Source organism: Anabas testudineus, chromosome 16, assembly GCF_900324465.2.
Source record: "Anabas testudineus chromosome 16, fAnaTes1.2, whole genome shotgun sequence".
NCBI classification, from domain to species: Eukaryota; Metazoa; Chordata; class Actinopteri; order Anabantiformes; family Anabantidae; genus Anabas; species Anabas testudineus.
The window spans coordinates 4,365,076-4,384,102 of NC_046625.1; the positions used below are offsets into that span (position 1 = coordinate 4,365,076).

General features: G+C 39.4%; 1 protein-coding gene across 1 annotated transcript; it reads right to left on the bottom strand.

Annotated features, from left to right (window-relative positions):
- Positions 1 to 8,738: 8,738 nt before the first annotated feature.
- rab5ab (RAB5A, member RAS oncogene family, b) lies at positions 8,739 to 18,764 on the bottom strand. Its single transcript, XM_026372457.1, has 6 exons — positions 18,573 to 18,764; positions 16,570 to 16,793; positions 14,645 to 14,796; positions 13,673 to 13,795; positions 13,430 to 13,523; positions 8,739 to 10,559 (listed from the first exon to the last, which is right to left on the bottom strand). The coding sequence occupies exons 2-6, from the start codon at positions 16,733 to 16,735 to the stop codon at positions 10,444 to 10,446; spliced, it is 651 nt and encodes a 216-aa protein (XP_026228242.1). The 5' UTR covers positions 16,736 to 16,793; positions 18,573 to 18,764; the 3' UTR covers positions 8,739 to 10,443.
- Positions 18,765 to 19,027: the final 263 nt, after the last annotated feature.

Consider the following 19,027-nt stretch of genomic DNA (forward strand, 5'->3'; position numbering starts at 1 on the left):
ATATGACTCATGACACCTTGTTGCTAAATTAAAAGCCTTCAAGGACTTTTAGTTACCATCTGAGCTTTTTCCAAACTAAAGAGATCTGTCTCTGTGTGAGAGTTTAATAATACATAGGGGTGAAGTGTTTCACAGTCAGACACTTGCTTGCATCTTGCTCTTGAAATTCTGGACTGCTGAGATCACAGGTGCATGAATGGTAACAGAGGACAATTCGAACAGCAACAACACAAATTGAGGGATTTTGCCGGTAGCCATGTTATCACAGTGTTTATGAATACCGACAGCTGTTACTGTGACTCACGCTAAGCAGCAGACAGAACACATCTCAGGTTGGCGGTTCCAAAATCTTTGATTCTGAATCTACAAAAAATACTCGAGTACATATTGTTAAAGCTGCAGGACAATGTCGTGAGTAGTCCTCCAGTCATGGCTGTGAAGCCCAGAGTTGATGTGTGAATTAAAGAGTTAAAGGAATAGTTTACACAGAAGATACTACTCATGCCCATCAAACATAAAGCAACTTAGCACAAAGACTGGAGACAAAACACAAGAAACCTGCCTCTTTGCAAGGAAAACTAAATTAAACCAAACAGCACATCTAATGTCATTTTTAATCTGTACACGATCTTAAGACGTCATGTTTGTGTAAAATTCAGGCCTCAAGCTGAGACTCGGACACAGAGATGGCTGTGTACAACATGTAAAAGCTGAAAGTAAGAGAGTAATAAGAGGTAAGAACTGGCAAAACTGATGGGGGTAAGTAGACAGATGTAGCAACAAACTGGTGAAGTGAGCATGCAGAGAGGAAAACCCAGGCTTCAGACCTGGTAGCTGAGATGAGCTAACAAACTAATAACCAGAGAACCAAAGGCTTGAAGCCTGATGTGTTCACAAGTTCAAACAATGACGCTCTTCACTAGTAATTGATTCTAGTGACGGTTGAAATCAACAGACGAACTCATGGTCAATAATCATAGCAGGTGAAACAAACCAGACCAAAGACCAAGACACAATGAAGGTTCAGTGTTTGAGCAGGCTTACCGAACTGGACTGATCGGATCCAATGGGGCAGGTAAAGTCAGTAAAATCAAGTCCAGGGTGAAACAATGCAAGGTGAAGCTCCATATGTTAAAAAAACATCAGGAACAATGGAGCATCATAGGTGTAAGGTTTATCATGATGGATGTGTGGTGTCTGGGGGTTTATATAGTTTCCTTAACGAGCAGCAGCTGAGCAGGTGAGTGAGTGGGAGGAGCAGGGCGGAGCCAGGTGGAAATGGAGGGAAAATTTAACAAAGGTAGTGGGAGGGCTGAGAGAGTAAAAGACAGAGAGGGAGGAAGAGAGGGAGAGAGAACAGAGGGGAAACAGGTGTGTGAATGGGATTAAAGTCTCTCCATGACTATATGACCATGCACACACACACGTCATAGGTTCCCCCTTTATTATATTAAATGTGATTTATATTAAGTTATTGCCATGATATATATTATATTACGTTTTATAATATATAACTTATACCTTTACTTTATCATTATGCAAAAAGTCTGCAGCAGAAGTTTCAATGTGCCCATTAGATATAGTCCTCGTGGTCAGCTGGGAAACATTTCCATCCAAGTTAAAACAATGTGTATCTTTGATGTGAAAAAGTGCCACCCTGAGAGGTGTTGAGTCAGTGTTGCTGAAAGGCTCGATGCTTTGAAGTAGATCACACTGCAGAAATGAGTCAAATGCCAAAAGATCCAAATACCACCAACATCTTCTCCCAAACAGCACCTGTGAGGAGACCTTTGTCTATGAGCTGCTCTTTGATGAACAAATGTTGCAGGTGCTAATCCTACACCAGCTGTACAGCTCCTGCTGGGAACAGTGAGTGCTATCTGAGCCGTGGTTACTGCTGAAATGCTCCGGCAATGAGTGCGACAATGTTTTCTAGTTACCAGACGGCATCAGCTGCCAACTGTTGGGTTTGAAGATGAGGATGTAACTGTATAAATGTATAAATGTATAAATCAGAAGCAGAATGATCCTGGAAATTAAAAAAGAATGCGTCAGATCTTTGTGAGCTAATGCTGGAGTCCACACAAAGGACACGACATGGTAAGGTCACGTTTGCCAAATTAAAGTCTGAATTTCTTGGCCTCCATTGCACAGAAATCGCCAGTGTTTTTTTTTTCTCAAGTGGTCTCTAATTAGTCCTTCAACTTTCAGATGTTCAGTAATAAATCATTTGTGTGCCCCTTTAAATATTTGCATGTGTTTTCATAGATTTGAAGTAATACAGCACTGAAATGTAGGATATAATGAATAGCATTTCAAATGATTTAACAGAAACATCCTGAGTCCTGTCTGTAATTCTATTTATGCAACAAAGGACTCGTGTGAAGGGTTAGAAAAAGTAGTTTTAATGTTTACACAGTTAATATGTTGCTTTTCTGAACTGAACCAGACCACAAGCTTTCCCAAAGCTTAACCAAGAGCTGTGAACGTCTAACCATAACCATAAAAAGTTTAATAATACCACAATCACTACAAGTGGATGTTGTACTGCAACAAGAAAATATTCATCCCTTCACAGACTCCTCAGTCAGTAAACAGTACAGTATCAAGTGCTGCAGAGATGGTTTGGTGACCTCTTATTAGCATGCATTACACATTGACCTAACCTCGTAATCTCCTTGCCCATATGATGGGCACATCAATTAGTAAGCCATTAATTATTGGCTCAAACAGATGCCAGTCAACTGTGACGGACACTTTGACCCTGATGAATAACACAGTGCTATAAACAGACAGCGAGTGTCTGACCGTCCGGCCATGAGCACTCGTGTATGAACACATTTGAGAGGTGCTATAAATTTCAAGGACAGCGAGCTAGTAAAAGAAGACTTGACGTGACAATGACTGGCTCATATATCAGCCTGTATGATGGTATAAATACTTACACTGCTTCATTTCACTTCAAAGAACCAAATAAGCATCACAGTAAAAGACATTAACACATTTAATTTAGATCATATGGAATGAAAGTATCTGTAAAAGAGCAGGAGATACAGGATGAAAGATCAATTGATACTATGCAAGGTGGCAGTGGCGGATGGAAGATCACAATCTCTTAATATAACCTTCCTGGAGCTCTGCAGAGTGAAAAAAAAAAAAAAAAAGCTTAGCTCAGAGAGTGATTTTATCTTCTGCTCAGGCTTATTGAGCTTATTTCAGGCAGTTCACTTGGTAGAGAGCTGCACTAAAGCTCTCCGAGTTAAAGCTTTTATTCCTTTTGGAGACACTGACGCTCTAATGTGTGTTCATTTATCATTCTCATGGTACGTTGAATGAAAGTGTTCATTAAATCCTATGTATTACGTAAGCTTGGTATCTTAAGCAAATAAAAATGAAATAAAATGTTTAGTAACTTCCTCCCAAAAGAGTTTTTCACATAATAAACATATAAATCCAGTATATATGAGCTGCTTGAATACAACTGTTAGTTAATAAAGACATATAGAAAGGATCTAATAATTGAAGTTATACTTAAATCAACTGCAGTCGGGGCCTCATTTCCATTTCTCCCTGCAGATGTAGATGGATTGATGTTGCCTCCTACAGAGAAATGAGCAGTGTTATTAATTTTTATACTTGCATCGTCTGCAGGTAACAAGCGTCAGAACTGCAACTGCTTTTTCCAGTTTCTATGTTTGTCTTTTGAGTTTTTACATTTAACATTTTTTACACTTAATCACTAGTCACAATATTTTCTGTATGAAAATATTACATCATGTGTCCTGTTTGCAGTGAAGGTGGCAGAAACTGAAGAGCAGGGTGGATCAGATAAGCATCAGCCACATAGTGATAAACCACAGGAGCTTATGAGCCATGGCTGCTGTGGTTTGTGACTGCAGTAACCGTTTCCTCTGCCTCTTCTTTGGCCTGCAGGTTTTACATATGTGGGGAAGAAAAATCTCACGGCCTGCAGCTCAGGAGTTAAAAGTGTGCCGAAATGTCCCCTCCGGTCATCACTGGAACACTGCACATCATACCATCACGAGAAACATAACAGAAATATTTTCAGCCGGCGGGGTTATCATTGTAATGAGGCTGTCACTGTGGAGACATCCCAGGGTTACTGGTGACAGCCAGGACAGGTGATGCATGCCGCCAGCTATGGAGATCACAGTGGGCAACAGCCATGACTTTCAGGAGGTCTAACCTTGCATTCGCCTTGACACATCAAGTGCAGGCAGTCAGGCAATTTAATGTTACCTGTCTGCTGGCATTTGTAATAATTGACGGAAAAGGGTCTCTTTTCTCTAAAATGACTGGTATAATGAAAATATTGACTCAGACGAGACAGTTTGTGAAAGCTCTCACATTAACACTGTAAAAAGACCTCTGGTGCGCAGGAAGTCATGTGTTTTAAATTGTGTTTCTGGCAGCACCAGTGTGGTATAAGTAAGATTTTTATAAACACAGCAGAAATAATCACTTAGAACTAAAGGTGTGTCAGAACCAAACTAGATGAAAACAGGTCATACTATTGTCTGTGTAAACACAGACAACGACAATTGGATGACTGACTTTGGCAAAGCTTTCAGTCAGATATGCTTCTCTCCGTGTTTTCTTTTTTTTTTCTGTAAATGTAGGAACTACACAGTGAAAATGTGAAACCTCTGCTCAACTAAAACTGTGACACGTTGTTATAAAAATGAAATGTGGTGAATAGAAGCATCAATTTAGCTGCTTAACATTTTACATAGAAATGTGTTCATTGTGTGAGGAGATGAGTGAGTGAAACCTTTTAGCAAAGAGCCCTCCTCTCAGTGATGGCTGAGCTGGAATATAGTGATGGTGCAGTGCACTGCTGCCCCCACATGGCACCCAGAGGGAAATGCATTTAAAAGCACTGAACCTAAAGCTGACTGCACATGGTTCATATGCAAATTAGATTATTTGTTTAGCTTGACTTGATTAGTGGAGTTGTATATGAAGAAGTGATCAAAACACATTTAGATGGATATCCATGTGCTGATTAAATTGGATGAAGTAGTGAGTTTGAACTTAAATTTTTGATTTCCACCAGGTAGAAATCTGATTTTAAACACTTTCCATCAAATTCACCTGGTCTTTGTTGTTATAAAACTCTTTATTACTGCACTGAAGGAAAGGTGCTTCTGCAAAATGAGTATTATTTAATTTCAGGTCACGTTCTCAACAAAAAGCTGAATTTCTATGGTAAAAAGTATTTTCTACTTTCCCTGTGTGTGAGGGGCCAGAATTTAAAATGAAATAATCACCTTCTTTCCCAGCTATGACAGACAACCCTGAATACAAACAGGATCGATCTCAGCTACAGAGCGAGCTCAGCTTGAGTTATAAAATCAAAAATGCAGTTTTCACAATATACATGCAAAAGCACCTCGTTTACAGGTTTACAACCAAAATATCAAACTCCCCACAAAACATTTTGGTTCTACTTTATTCTGTTCTTTAGCAGGTGCAGACAGTCGTACCTGCACAGTTCAAAACGTGATTTTGTTGCCAGGGAAACTGTGAAAGGTTTTCAAACCGCAGAATTCACTTTAAAGCACCGATATCTTCAGACGAGAACAGATGGACTCTACCATTATTGCTTTACATTCTGAATTATGGGCTGGCACAGACTGTGAGAAGTGGATAATATCTGTCCATCCAAGATCCATCTATCCATCAGCTTCAGCATTTAACTGACGATTAGGTTCCTTTTAAAAAAGGCCCCTCTGAGTTGTTATTCTTGTACTATGACGCTTCAAAAGAAATGTTTGTTGGATGGCTGAAAAGCACCAGACACGCTCCAACATCAGAACGGGGTGGAAAATAGCATCTGATAATTTTTCCGACTTTTCAAAAACAACAATTAGATGATTAAACTCATGTTGACTGAACTGGTGAGGTGAATTATCAAGTCTTTCATAGTCCATACAATCAATTCCATCACACTTCATGTATAAAAAGCACCACTAAGAATTATTGTGTTATATCGTTCTCTCAGCTTTTGAATGTTGCTGTTTGGAACAAACGTGGGAACATTTTTACTTAAAGACGTGATGGACGACAAGAAACGTAGAGATGACAACTCTAGAGTTGAGCCATAGAGAAGAGTGGGGGCTGATCTAACATCGATGCATGGCAGAACAACTCAGGAATAACATTTACATCCAACTATTTTGCAACAGCAAAGATAACGCTAACCAGATTAAATTTTCAAATGTTCTCCTGGAAATTATTTTTTCGGTATTATTGTGGTGGCAAATGTGATCACTAGCTAGATTATTTTCAGAGGCAACATTTTGTTGAATGAAAAACACATTATATTTAATTATAGCACCACAGCTTCCAGGATTTAGCTGGGATTGAAAGGAAGCAACATATGATTTACTCGTCTTAAACTCTGGTGTTTTCAGTGGCTCAGTTAGATGCTAACAGTTTCACTCTGGTCAGCAGCTAATTGATAATTTGGTGCAAACATAAAGGGGCTGTCGTCTTTCACATACATGTGATCCGTTATGTTAGATTGTACGTTTAATATTACATGAATGAAATTGACATTTAGCCAATCACAGCAACTTAAAAGATTCAAAATATGGAGTCCTTGGTTTATAAGTGTATGCAAACTAAAATGCTTGGACACAGTTTAGAAAGACCCACATGGTCTCACAATCTACACACGATACCAGCAGTAAAACCAAAGACCGGTTCAGAATAATTCAATCTCAGTGGGAGAAGCCATTACTGCTGCTTTCCATAGGATGAACCTCATTCTTTCACTGGCAATAATAAAATTTCCAGAATCGGTTTAAGCATTTGCACAGCGCCTGATTGACAGTGGTGAAATGGAGACGTTTGAAGCTCCCAGTGGAAAGATTGTAATCTCAAACTGTCTGTATTCATTTTGTACTGGAGCAGTTCCTCGAACGGGGTGTAATTTAACTGTAGGGATACTGTAGATGGGAAGCTCTCCTAGTGAGGCGGCATGTGACGCAGTGACTCATGAGGTCCAACATTTGTTTGAAACTTTTCTGGCAACACAAATCTCAGAGCATGATGAAAACAAAATGCCATCTGACTTATGAAACGAGTGCCTCGTGTGTCTCTGTGGTTCGTGGTGGTTCTCTATAAACGGACACACTGTGGGAAGACACATAAATGTTGGGATGTAGAACAATGTATTTCAATCTCCATGTGTATCCGCCCCATAACGAGGCTCTTCTTGTAGATTGGAAAAATAATGTGGAAAAATTAAACCAATAGGAGATTATTTCTAATCCACCAGACTTAAAGCATCTGTTCACGCAACCAGCAAAAATTTTAATATATATGATGGACTATGAATATTTGTCACTTCTCCAGTGCTTTTTCTCCATACTTGAAATGTGGGTTTTAAGGAATAAAGTTCATCTTGACCCTGGAATCACAGCGTTCATTTACCTCAGCAGCTGTTCTCTGGACTTCTATCACATCACATAATCACTAACTTCACGTATGCAGTTTGCCAGGTCTTTATGGAATTTCATTTCATTTTATTCCGAGCACTTTCCATCTGATGAAGATGTGATACGATTGAAAGCTGCAGACGTTGAGGAGTTTTTATTTTTCCAGATTTTTTTATTTTTTTTTATTTGGTTGCTGCAGCATTTTGATGGATGTTTGCTCTTTATGTTACTCAGGAGAGAAACAGCTGCATCGTTTGTATGAACAGAAACTCAGACCTCTATGACACCATGAAGAGATGAGTAAGAAAGTGTTTTGTGATTTTGGTGAGTGGCCGTTTAATACACACTGTCTGGCCGAGGGTCATCATCAAAACAACAACAGGCCACTTAAAGACTGTGGGTTTAATCAGTTATTGATCCATGTGTGACACACTATTACAAGTCCTTCTAGTTTGTGCTGTCTTTTGCCTTCAGCAGTGCGTGGGAGCAGCTGTAAATGAGGCTGTAAGAACTATAATTGACAGGAGCAGGAGGCCATTTCTGCAGAGATGAGTCTCGGCCAAATATGTGATCAGACCGGTCGAGAGTTCAGAGGACTTGTCTGGTGAGGACGGAGAATAGGGAGTGTGCGAAGCGTCTGGATGGAACACAGCCAAGAGCTGGAAGAGGAGGATGAAGATGGAAATATGTGGGAAACATGAGACCTGGAACCAACACAAGAGCTCAAGAGAGACGAAAATCTGATTAACTAATGGTTATTTTTTGTTATTGAGTAAATGATGGCTATATCAACTTTATACACTTCCACACAGGATTTAGGACTTTAAGAGGCTCTACTCAGTCTTTGAGATTGAGCACTCGTGTCAAGTCTCCAAAAAACCTTAAACGGCCACAGTTTTTTGTTCTTGGAGACTAAACGCAGACCTTAACTCAACTTAAAAGAAAGTTACAGACTTTGGGCAAGGAGACTGAAAGATTTAAAGAGTTAGCATCTGAGGGGCAAACAAATAAAAAACCTTTCAGATTATTTTATGGCAGCATTTGTGGACATAGACATCTTAACTTTGACCACTATTATTTAAAACACATTTTCAAGTTGTCTCTAAATTGATTGTCATGATCCTGACTTGTCAATATGGTTTAAAGTGAAATGTTTCATGACTATACTGACTCTGTTCCCTGTGGCTGTATACCTGGCTTTGGACTCTTTCTAGACCTCTCTTCCACATGTAAAATGCACTAACAGATTCTGATTAAAGAGGAGACAGGAGACCTCTTTATTTGATTTATTAAGTTGTATTCAGACACTCAAAACTGTTTAGCCCATCACTAGTAATGCTGTTTTACATCATTAAAATTCATTGAGCTGTAAGAGAGACCACCAGTTAGGTTAATTATGCTACCCGCTTATAGTTGTAGGTTAGCAAGTCCAATACAGTCCATCATATAAAATCGAAGGGCAGTCATCATTAATTAAAACATGATCAACACTGTGCAATGCAATAAAGGTTCCTTTCAAACATGACCATGGACCATTTCTGAGAAAAGTAACAAGACACCAGAGAGGGATTAATTAATAACACTACATATACCTAAAAGACCACCACTGCTTAAAGTTTGACCAGTTTGTGAAAGGTCTAGGATGTAAATAAACAAAAAGAAAAAGGCAGACCTATATTGAACTATACAATTGTTAAGAATCTCTAGATAAATTTCCTGGTGAGCTCATAGGCTCTGCAAGCAGTACTAAAGAAGGAAGAAGACAACATTGCAACATTGCACCCTATAACAACATTAGAGTATATTTTTTCCACAGACTTGTGACAATGGGTAGTAGTCCAAATTTCTGTTTGTGTGCTGTCTGAAGTCTATTCTAAAAAACACCCCCCTTGACCGAGATCACCCATATTGATGCAGGTTGGCTACTGGCCTGAACAGAAACAGAGTGAATTAACAAAACAAGTTTAACACAGTTCCAAGTCTTTATGAGATGACTCACAAGGCTGGACGTTCAACAGTCTTCAAGTTTCCTGTTGATTTTCTTTTCCGCGTGAGTGTCAGAATTTAACATGGGTACTGTAACGGACACCAAAGATGAATTTAAACGTCACGTTCTACCAGCTTCACGTTGGCCTAGAGGTGAAAGTTCCTGATGATTAAACACTTTCCAAGAGTTCTTGTTTCCCACAGCACTGGGACTTTGCTGCTCAGTATGATGTATGTCGATGTGACTAAATGACAGGTGAAGATTCACATGTATGCTTTTAAAAAATACGACATTAGTTGCACATAATAGGAAGCCTGACATGACCATTTTTCTTCTATACTCTCAAAAGACTCTTTTTGTGAATTTTCCAACTGGACAGTGCTAAATTCATTTTCCAAACTTTTCCATTAGGAGCCTCGGATGAAGAAGTCCTCTTGAGCAACAGATGGGAGGAGGGAGGGGTTCGTTCTTGGGATCCTTTCCTGGCACTGTCTGAGAAGCCAGGCGTTTCAGGATGGGAACAATTTGGTTTCTCTTCTGATTGTGATTAACCCACACACATAACACAGTACAGACAACATCATTCGCATCCATTTGACCCTGTGACGTGACAAGTGAGGCTACACCTTCTCATCAGCTAACAGCTTTTGGAAACTCGCACACAATCACATGTTCACAGGTTTCCTGCTCAATCAGCTTTCTAAAACAGGTTAGTCTTCCAACTGAATAAGAGATAAAACAGTGTGTTTGTAGGCGTTGTAGTGATACATGCATCCATTATACTGATATACACGTCTTAAAAAAAAAAGTAAAAAAAAAAAAAGAAGAACATCAACAAAAAAGGTATTAGAAATGCAGCTATACAGAGTCTTTTAGCTATTCCAGGGGAGTGAGGTTGAGGGTCAGGTCTAATGTCAGAGAGCCGCAGAGCCCGATGTCCAAATGTTGTTCAGTTGAGAGAAGAGGGGGGGATGAGCAGGAAGAGCTGGGTTAGTTACTGCAGCAGGGACGGCTGGTGGGCTGAGCTGTCTCTGTTAGGTCCACTCCTCGGTTCCGCCCGCTGGTGGCTCCGGGGGCTTGAGGCTCGTTCTTGGGTAGCTTCTTTGCTGCAGTGACATAATGACAAGGTGAAGCCAGGTGAGGAAGAGTAACCGAACATTATTCCCTTTAATAAGTGCAGTTAGTAAATTACATGTCTGTCACTGTCAACTGATCACTGTCCCACTTTTTAAATGTTTAAAACATCAGAAATTATTTTCTATTTTCCAGAGAAGCCCATTGATTATCATGTTTCCTTTACAGCCACTTCTCCAGTATCTGGAATAATAATACAGCAATCAACTATCATCAGTGTAGAGAAGTAGAGAAAATGTTCATAGATTATAATGTTGGTTAGTGTTACAGTGTTCAACTCAAACTCTCTTTAAATAAAATGCTTAAATATTTAGTCTACTGTCATGAAATCATCATATTTAAGAAACTTTTTTGGTCTAGAAAATTACAAATGATTAGTTGTTGTAAAATAGTTTCAGCTGTAGCAGAGAATGAGATGGAGGGACCTGTCAATCAAACACAGCCTGTACATACTCACAGTTAAGCCACATAAGTGAAAACACCTGTGCAGTTGGATTATAAGTGTGTTCAATGTAAGTGTAACTGACATATGTACTAGACGATTGTACAGTTGAAAAAGAAGTTTGCTATGGCCCTCTGGTGGACAAACAATGTTTTAGCCACAGAGTCTATATGTATACCCCAAACTGTTTTTTTTATTGTAGTTCCTTGTTGTCTTTACCTGCTTTTATTAAACATGTGCTATATGAATATATGTATGTATACATGTATACATACACATACAAGTTTCTCCTCTAACCTGTGGGCAGTAACTGCAGTGAAGATGTTCTAATGCAAATGTGCATAACGCAGCTAAAGTACTCAGTGTTTCTGCATTCTTTATTTCCAAAGTCATCAAGAGCTTGTCCTCAAATAGGCAGCAGCAAGTGTCAGGTACCAGTGGTAAACATGGGTAACACACTTAAAGTTCTGCACATGATGGCCTGACTAGAAAATAATGATGATCTTTATGCTAAATACTATACACTGCCTGTCCAAAAAATAAATAAATAAAAAAAATAAAATAAAAAAAAAGTCACACACTCTATGGCAGCATTTCAATAAGTGTCTGCAATGTCACAACATTTATTCCCATCCAGAGTTGCACCAAGATCTTGTATTGATGATGGGAGAGTCAGAATGCTGCACAAAGTCTTCTCCAGCACATCCCAAAGATTCTCAGTGGGGTTAAGGTCTGGACTCTGTGGTGGCCAATCCATGTGTGAAAATGATGTGTCATGCTTCCTGAACCACTCACTTCACAAATTGAACCTGATGAATCCTGACATTGTCAGTTTGGAATGTGCCCGTCGTCAGATGACCTAATTCTTTGGACACATAACGTTGCTCATATGTTTTCTTTGCTTGATTCATGCCAATAATTTGACTCTTCTGAAACAGATTAACACTTTTCCACGACCACAGGGTGTGTCCTCAGATATGGCTGTTTTTAGGAAGTGAGCAGCCACTCCCTGCATCAGTTAGAGTTAAATAACTTGTTGTCAGCTGAAAATTAATCAGCCATGCTGTAATTATCCAATGAGAGGCTCTGACCTATCTGCTTAGTTAAATCCAGGTGGTGACTTTTTTTGGATGGGCAGTGTATATCCATTTAATTTTGAATCCATGATCAGGTTGGATGCCACCGACAAATCAGATTAAGTCTGACTATTATTAATCCTATTCTGCACTGATGTTTTCATTTGTCCATTACACCAGTGACTGATGACCTGATGAATGATCACATGGATGCAAATACCTTGTAAATAAAATCACATGATACATCCCAACTTTATGGGTTCAAGGAAATAGCCTGAATGCACTAATAAAGACTAACTGGGTAGTTGATACGGAGGAGTGAGACAGTTGTCTCCTTTGGCAAGTAGTGACCTTTGTCATGAGGCAGCTTTGTTGAGCTATTATATCATTACTGGCTGTGAAATGCAGATTTTAAGATAATTAATTCCCTGAAAAGTTATTTTCAGGGAATTATTAGATATTGGTAATACTGAAAAATAAATAAACTTCTAACATTTGTATCAATCCACGTGCACAATGGGAGATGAGGGAATATTAACATTCACCACAGACAGGGCACAACTAGATTTGTAGTCTTAATCTTTAGGAAGGATGAGATAATACACGGCCTGCCTGCACACTCGAATATTTCTTGGACCACCTTTATCTTCGATTACAGCACTCGTCACTTTTGGCATAGTTTCCATAAGCTTAAGCGATGTCACCACATTCTCGCCCAAAGATTCTTAAGGAGGTTAACGTCTGGACTCTGTGATGATGAATGCCCATTGTGAAAATGATGTCTCAATCACTCTCTCACAATTGGAGCCTGATGAGTACTGGCATTGTCATCTTGGAATATGCCCGTGCCATCAGGGAAGAAAACAATTCATTGATGGAAAAACCTGGTCATTCATTACACTCAGGTGGCCAGCTCAACTCAGTGTGTTGCCAGCTGAAATATATTAATCACTACAGCATTGATCCAATGAAAACCTACCTGTTTGCTTAGTGAAAATCAGGTGGTGACTTTTTTTCTTTGGCCAGGCGGTGTGTGTGTGTGTGTGTGTGTGTAAATAAGAAGCTTTCCAACAGCTACCACATCATTTACTTTTCCTGGAAGTTTTAACTCCTTCACATCCCACAGTTACACAGTTTCAACACATTTACACCTGAGAGCTCCTTTGTACAACCACATTCTTATACTGCTGCTCAAAGGCACACAGAGACAGAGAACAACTTCTACTGTTCACCAGTGGGATTATTTGATGTATCAAGGCTGAGAAGGGAAGGTGATCAACAGAAAATGTCTACTTGTTAATGTAAAGATATTAAAGATACTTACCAATGGCCATGAAAATCTCATTTACGTTCATAGAAGTCTTTGCAGATGTTTCCATGAAAAGCAAACTGTTATCATCTGCATATGACTGTGCATCCTATGAAAGAGAAACCAACATCAGGACATCATCGGTTAAAAATTTCCAAATGTGTTATACATAATGATCAGACTGAATGTTTAATGTTAGCTTGAGCTAATGATTTTTTCATCCTCCAGTTCACTAATGAGGATTTAAAGAACACAAACCTGGAAGTCCAGTGCTCTCTTGTTTGCGAGATCAGCCTTGTTCCCAGCCAGGGCTATTACAATATTTGGACTGGCTTGTCTCTGAAGCTCTTTAACCCAGTTCTTCGCCCTTACAAATGACTCCTGGCAAATAGAACAGGGGGTTGGGGGGTTACTCACTCAGTGAAAATAACAATAGAAACCATGTGATGGCAGGATGAGGCCTTCCCACGACATGGGAGGCTTTAGTTCATCTTATGACTGATGCCCAGAATAGACTCTGATTAAAATGATACGTTTGATGAAATATGAAACAAATAAAAATGTCCTCAGATACAGAAAAACATAATTTTGGATAGTGTGGGAGGCAGGGTTGTGCTATTGTATACTCCCATGTAAAAACTCTACTGACAAGAAAAAATGTAAATGATTTGAGTGACTATAACTATTATATTGTAACTGTAACTATTGTTTAAACTCTGATACTTTTCTGTGCTTTCCTTTCTGCAAACAGTTCATCTTCAAACTCAACTTAGACTTACTGGATCAGCTAAATGGGATATCAATCAGTCCATTTAGAAAACATAAGTGGCTGTGAATCAGTTTCACCTGATTCGGTGTAAAGGAGATACCAGAAGACTGGCTGTTAGAGCAGGAGAGCTGGACAGGACTGTAGTAGGGCAACAAACTAGGAGCAGGACCTGTATCTGCTCCTTTGTACAAAGAGGAACAGGAAGAACACCGCAAGAGCCACTTGTGTGCATGTTTCTGCTCGAACTATCAGAAACACACTCCATGAGGGTGGTATGAGGGCCTGAGATCCTCTAGTACGGTCTGTGCTCACAGTCCAGCACTGTGCAGCTCATTTGATATTTACCAGGAAACACCACAATTGGCGTTGGCGGCCCCCCACAAACTCTTTATCATCAGCTTTGACAGCAGTACTGGTAACAAACACAACCACATGACAGAAAAACCTGGAACCCGGCTCACCTCATTTGTTATATCGTACACCACAATGGCTGCCTGGGCACCTCTGTAGTACATGGGAGCCAGGCTGTGATAGCGCTCTTGACCAGCTGTGTCCCAGATTTCAAACTTGACTGTTGTGTCATCCAAACATACCGTCTGAGTCAGGAAGGCCGCTGTGGAGAAACAAAGCATTTCTGTGAACCTAATAATTTAAAGTCAATGCTAGGAACACAGTAGAGGATTATCTGCTTTTCCACTTTTGGAAGAGAGCGCTCCGGTAATTTTAAAAACATTTTATAAAGAATATGTACATTCTGGAAAACACTGTATTTTCACCTTCATTCACTGCCTTGTGCAACTTTACTTTTCCCTACTAGGTTTGTGCTGCTGTGGGATCAAAAAGGTGACCCCTCTCGGCCGACTGCATCTCCCTAGTTATAGATGTATCTAGACTCTCTTTGTTTTCTGTTGAATTGTCAGTGTGTTTGAATTCATACCTGGAGACGAAGCTGAGTTATAAATTTGCCTTGATGCCTTGCTCTAAATGTTCAGTGTTTACTTTTTGTGATCAGTGTGTCCTCTGTGGTGAATGATGTTTACTACACAGACAAGAAAAAGTAATGGCACTGTTGGCAATTTTATATAAATATTTCTAATTGATAAAACACAATCGGTGGTGGTCATGTCTTAACTGAACACAGCCATTAAACAGAATGTGCTGGTGCAAAATGTAATGGCAACAGTGTTTTAATAACTGATTGAATCACCTGTGTCAGCAATAAGTAACTCAAGCAAGTTCTTCCTGTAGCTGTGGATTAGACCTACACAACATGAGAACCCATTCTCTCACAGGACTGCTTCAACTCAGCCATGTACTGTCTGTCTGATGAACTACTCTGAAAGGCAGATTTTATGTCTCCAAATCTGAGACATTCTGTAGTAGATTTACGCTTCTTCTGTTCCCTTTTTACACCATATGCAGTGTTGTATAATCTCTACGAAACAAAAAAAACGAAAAAAAAAAAAAAAAAAAAAAACACAGTGCAACTGAGACCTGTGTAGTGAACTCATGAAACTAAGGTTGAATTCTTTGCAGCACTGCCTACTGTGTAAAAAGGCAAACACATCCCAATGACGTACAATGAAAGGAGCATCATGATTTGGTGCACCTTTGCTGCCTGTGGACCTGGACAGCCATTGTAGAGGGGAAAAAGAATTAACACTTTATCAAGGTTTCCTAAAGGAAAATGTCAGGGTGGCTGTCTGTAAGCTGAAGGTCAGATGTTGGTGGATGCAACAGGACAGTGACCTTCAAACATCAAAGTAAATCTGCTTTAGCAGCTTATAAATCTGTTTTTATTTGTCACTTTAAAAACCAGGAAACTGCAAACAGTGCCATTACTTTTTCTTGTGAATGTGTACATCTACAGGTGTTTTAATCTGGCTTGAGGTGAGTCTGAGAATAGCAATTACAGCAAAGAGATGGAATTTGATTCATACAGCTTCCAGTAAGCAGAACATTTCTCACTGTGCGGTATCGGTAAGATTATGCAGATGGCATCTGACATGTTTAACTTCACGTAAGCCTCTGAACATACCAGGAAACAGGGGTTGATAACTGGGAATCCACCTACAGGTTAGTGTTTCTATTGACCACAATTCTCCATTTTCAGTTATGATCTGTAAACTTGTGTCTTTCTGAATTGTTGAAGCTGAATTGTTTACAACTTGCCACTCCGCTCTATTTTGAGTGTTAAACAACCTTTCTACGCATTTCCTCTCCTTTTGGTAAAATTTGCAATCACACAAAAACTGATTTTATTGTCACACTCTGGTGATGACTATTTAGTTATACCATTATGATGATCCACATATTCTATTACCATTGCACTGTGTGATTTGTGATTTAGTTTTGTAGGCTTTATTGCTTTATAAAAGACACATACCTCCGATTGTGCTCTCTTGGAATTCGTGGAACTGTCCCTTGACAAAACGAAGTACGAGACTTGACTTCCCTACAGCTGACTCTCCTAAAAGCACAAGTTTGAACTGGCAGATCTTGTTGCCTGCGTTTGGCCCATTGGGTCGTGTTGCTCCACCTCTACTTGCCATGTCACACTGACCGGTCTCTTCCTATGGATGCTGACGTACTGTGGAAAACTATTTACACCTGAATAGGGGAGAAAAAAGAAAGCAAAATTTCATTGTCAACATTGTCAGGAGGTCTTTTTTTTTTTTATTTACTTATTTTTCAATTTATTGTCAGCAACTATAAACTGTGATGACAATTAAAGCATTAATGATGATGTCTTAATTAACTGTAACTTTATCTTTGACTTTTCCCTATAGGCAAATGAGCCTGATCATCTCAGCCATAACACAAACACAGTACAAGCAAATCCTGTTTTTTTTAACTTGTATTTTTGTGAAAAAATGTGCACAGACTTTAATAAGGAAATGCTGCTGATTTATTTTATACATGCATTAGCATAGAAGTATTGCCCAGGTATGCATCTTACTAAGCTACACCACTTCCAGAGTCATGGTATGAGTAGCACAAAAAGGAATTTTAGAAAAGCAGCATTCCATCTTTATGTTGTTATTTATTGCATCTCACGAGTTTGCATTTAAGTCCATGCACTTTGTCTATGACTATTCGGGAAATTCTATGAAATTGTTGTAAATGTTACTGATAGCATTGAGAGACATATACTGTAAGTTACCAGACAGAGAGTCAGCAGAGTTTAATTTTACAAGCCACACTTCCTTTCCTCTACAAACAATGGTTGGTTGCTGGCCATCTTAACTAGCTGAGCAAAGAAGTGTAACAGGTACAGCAGAAACACAGCAATGTCTAGCAGACAGTAATTTATCTGCCTAACAGCAGGCCCAACGTTAGTCAAACACACAGCAAATGACCTGCTGCTTGCCAAGCTTCTTACCTGTACCTTATTTATCTGCAACTGATAGAAATGATAAGAAAAGGTGACCAACAGGTGTATCTGTGAAAGATATGTACCAGCAAACCTCTGGCAGCTCCTGCCAGTAGATTTAAGTTATGTGAGGTTGTTATAAAGGGGATTAGTGTGATACGAGCCTAGGCACATATGAGGAAAAATGTTTCAGGGTTAAGTTACATAGACTTTTCTCAGTAGACTACAGCCGAATTCAAACATAAAAATGTCAACCAGACAGCTGATTATGCATTTTGCTTTGACGTTTGGTCACCAACCAAGTAAACATAGATCATCAGTCCAAAACTAACTAGTTCCTAACAAATCGCGTTACGACACAGAGTTAACCACAAATAACCAGCTATGTTGTTGTTGACTGGCTCAAATTAGCAGACAAACGTCTGTTACAGACGAGCATAACAACATAGCTGGCTAGCTAACGTTAGCTAATGAATATGACATGTCAAGCCCAAAACAACTCTCTGGTTGTATTAGCATAAGCATAGTTGAGCCTCTGTGTAAGTCAGTTACATTATGGTTAACGTTAATATTGTACACACAAAGCTTATAATCATCAGATCTGACATTTAATGCTACATCACGGCTGAGAATGTCAAAACACAGATGATGCATTATTGGGTGTGTACAGCTAGTGACAGCTAGCTACCTTAGCTAACTTACATGGCGTTAAACTGCTAAACAACCTAATCAATCAGCGGGATAAACAGAGTCGCAGGTGTTTGCTATATTAAACGTGGGTTACTGATAATAATTCAAACATGACGAGTCATCTGTATTCACCGCCCGTACAGAGTTAACATAGCATGCTAACTAGCCTGGCCCTTCCAGTGTCAGCTAGCTAACGTTATCTAGCTAGCTGACGTTAGACACTGGGCTGGCTAACACAGAATCAGGCGTGTAGCAGCGGCCACATCGGGAGGATCCCTCCCGGATAGCCATTAGCTAGCAAGCTAACGCTAATATTAGCTACTCACCTACTAAAAAGAGGAGGGCAGTTATGTGAATGGTATGTCCAAGACAATATTTGTGGCACTTCGGCGTCTGTTCACAGTGTGTCGAATACCCAGCCGGCTACTGTAACTGCACTGTATTTGATTTCATGAGGCTTCGCGATGTCCTTCTCCCACTTGTTTCAACTTCCCTTTTCGCACTGTACGAAGGATGATGACAGAACGTATGACGGGAGCTGACAATCTACTACGTATCAGAGCGATGGACCAATCACACGTCAGGGTTGAATCCCAATTTATTGTTTCCAAAAAACATAATAATAAAATAATAATAAAATAATAATAAAATAATAAAACTCATAAAGTCTCCTAGAGCAGAAGAGAGAGAGAGAGTAAACATGAACAACTAGAATCATAACTATAATTATTTGGCATCTTTTTCATTCACTATCAGTTCATATTGCGTCACCATTAAATTA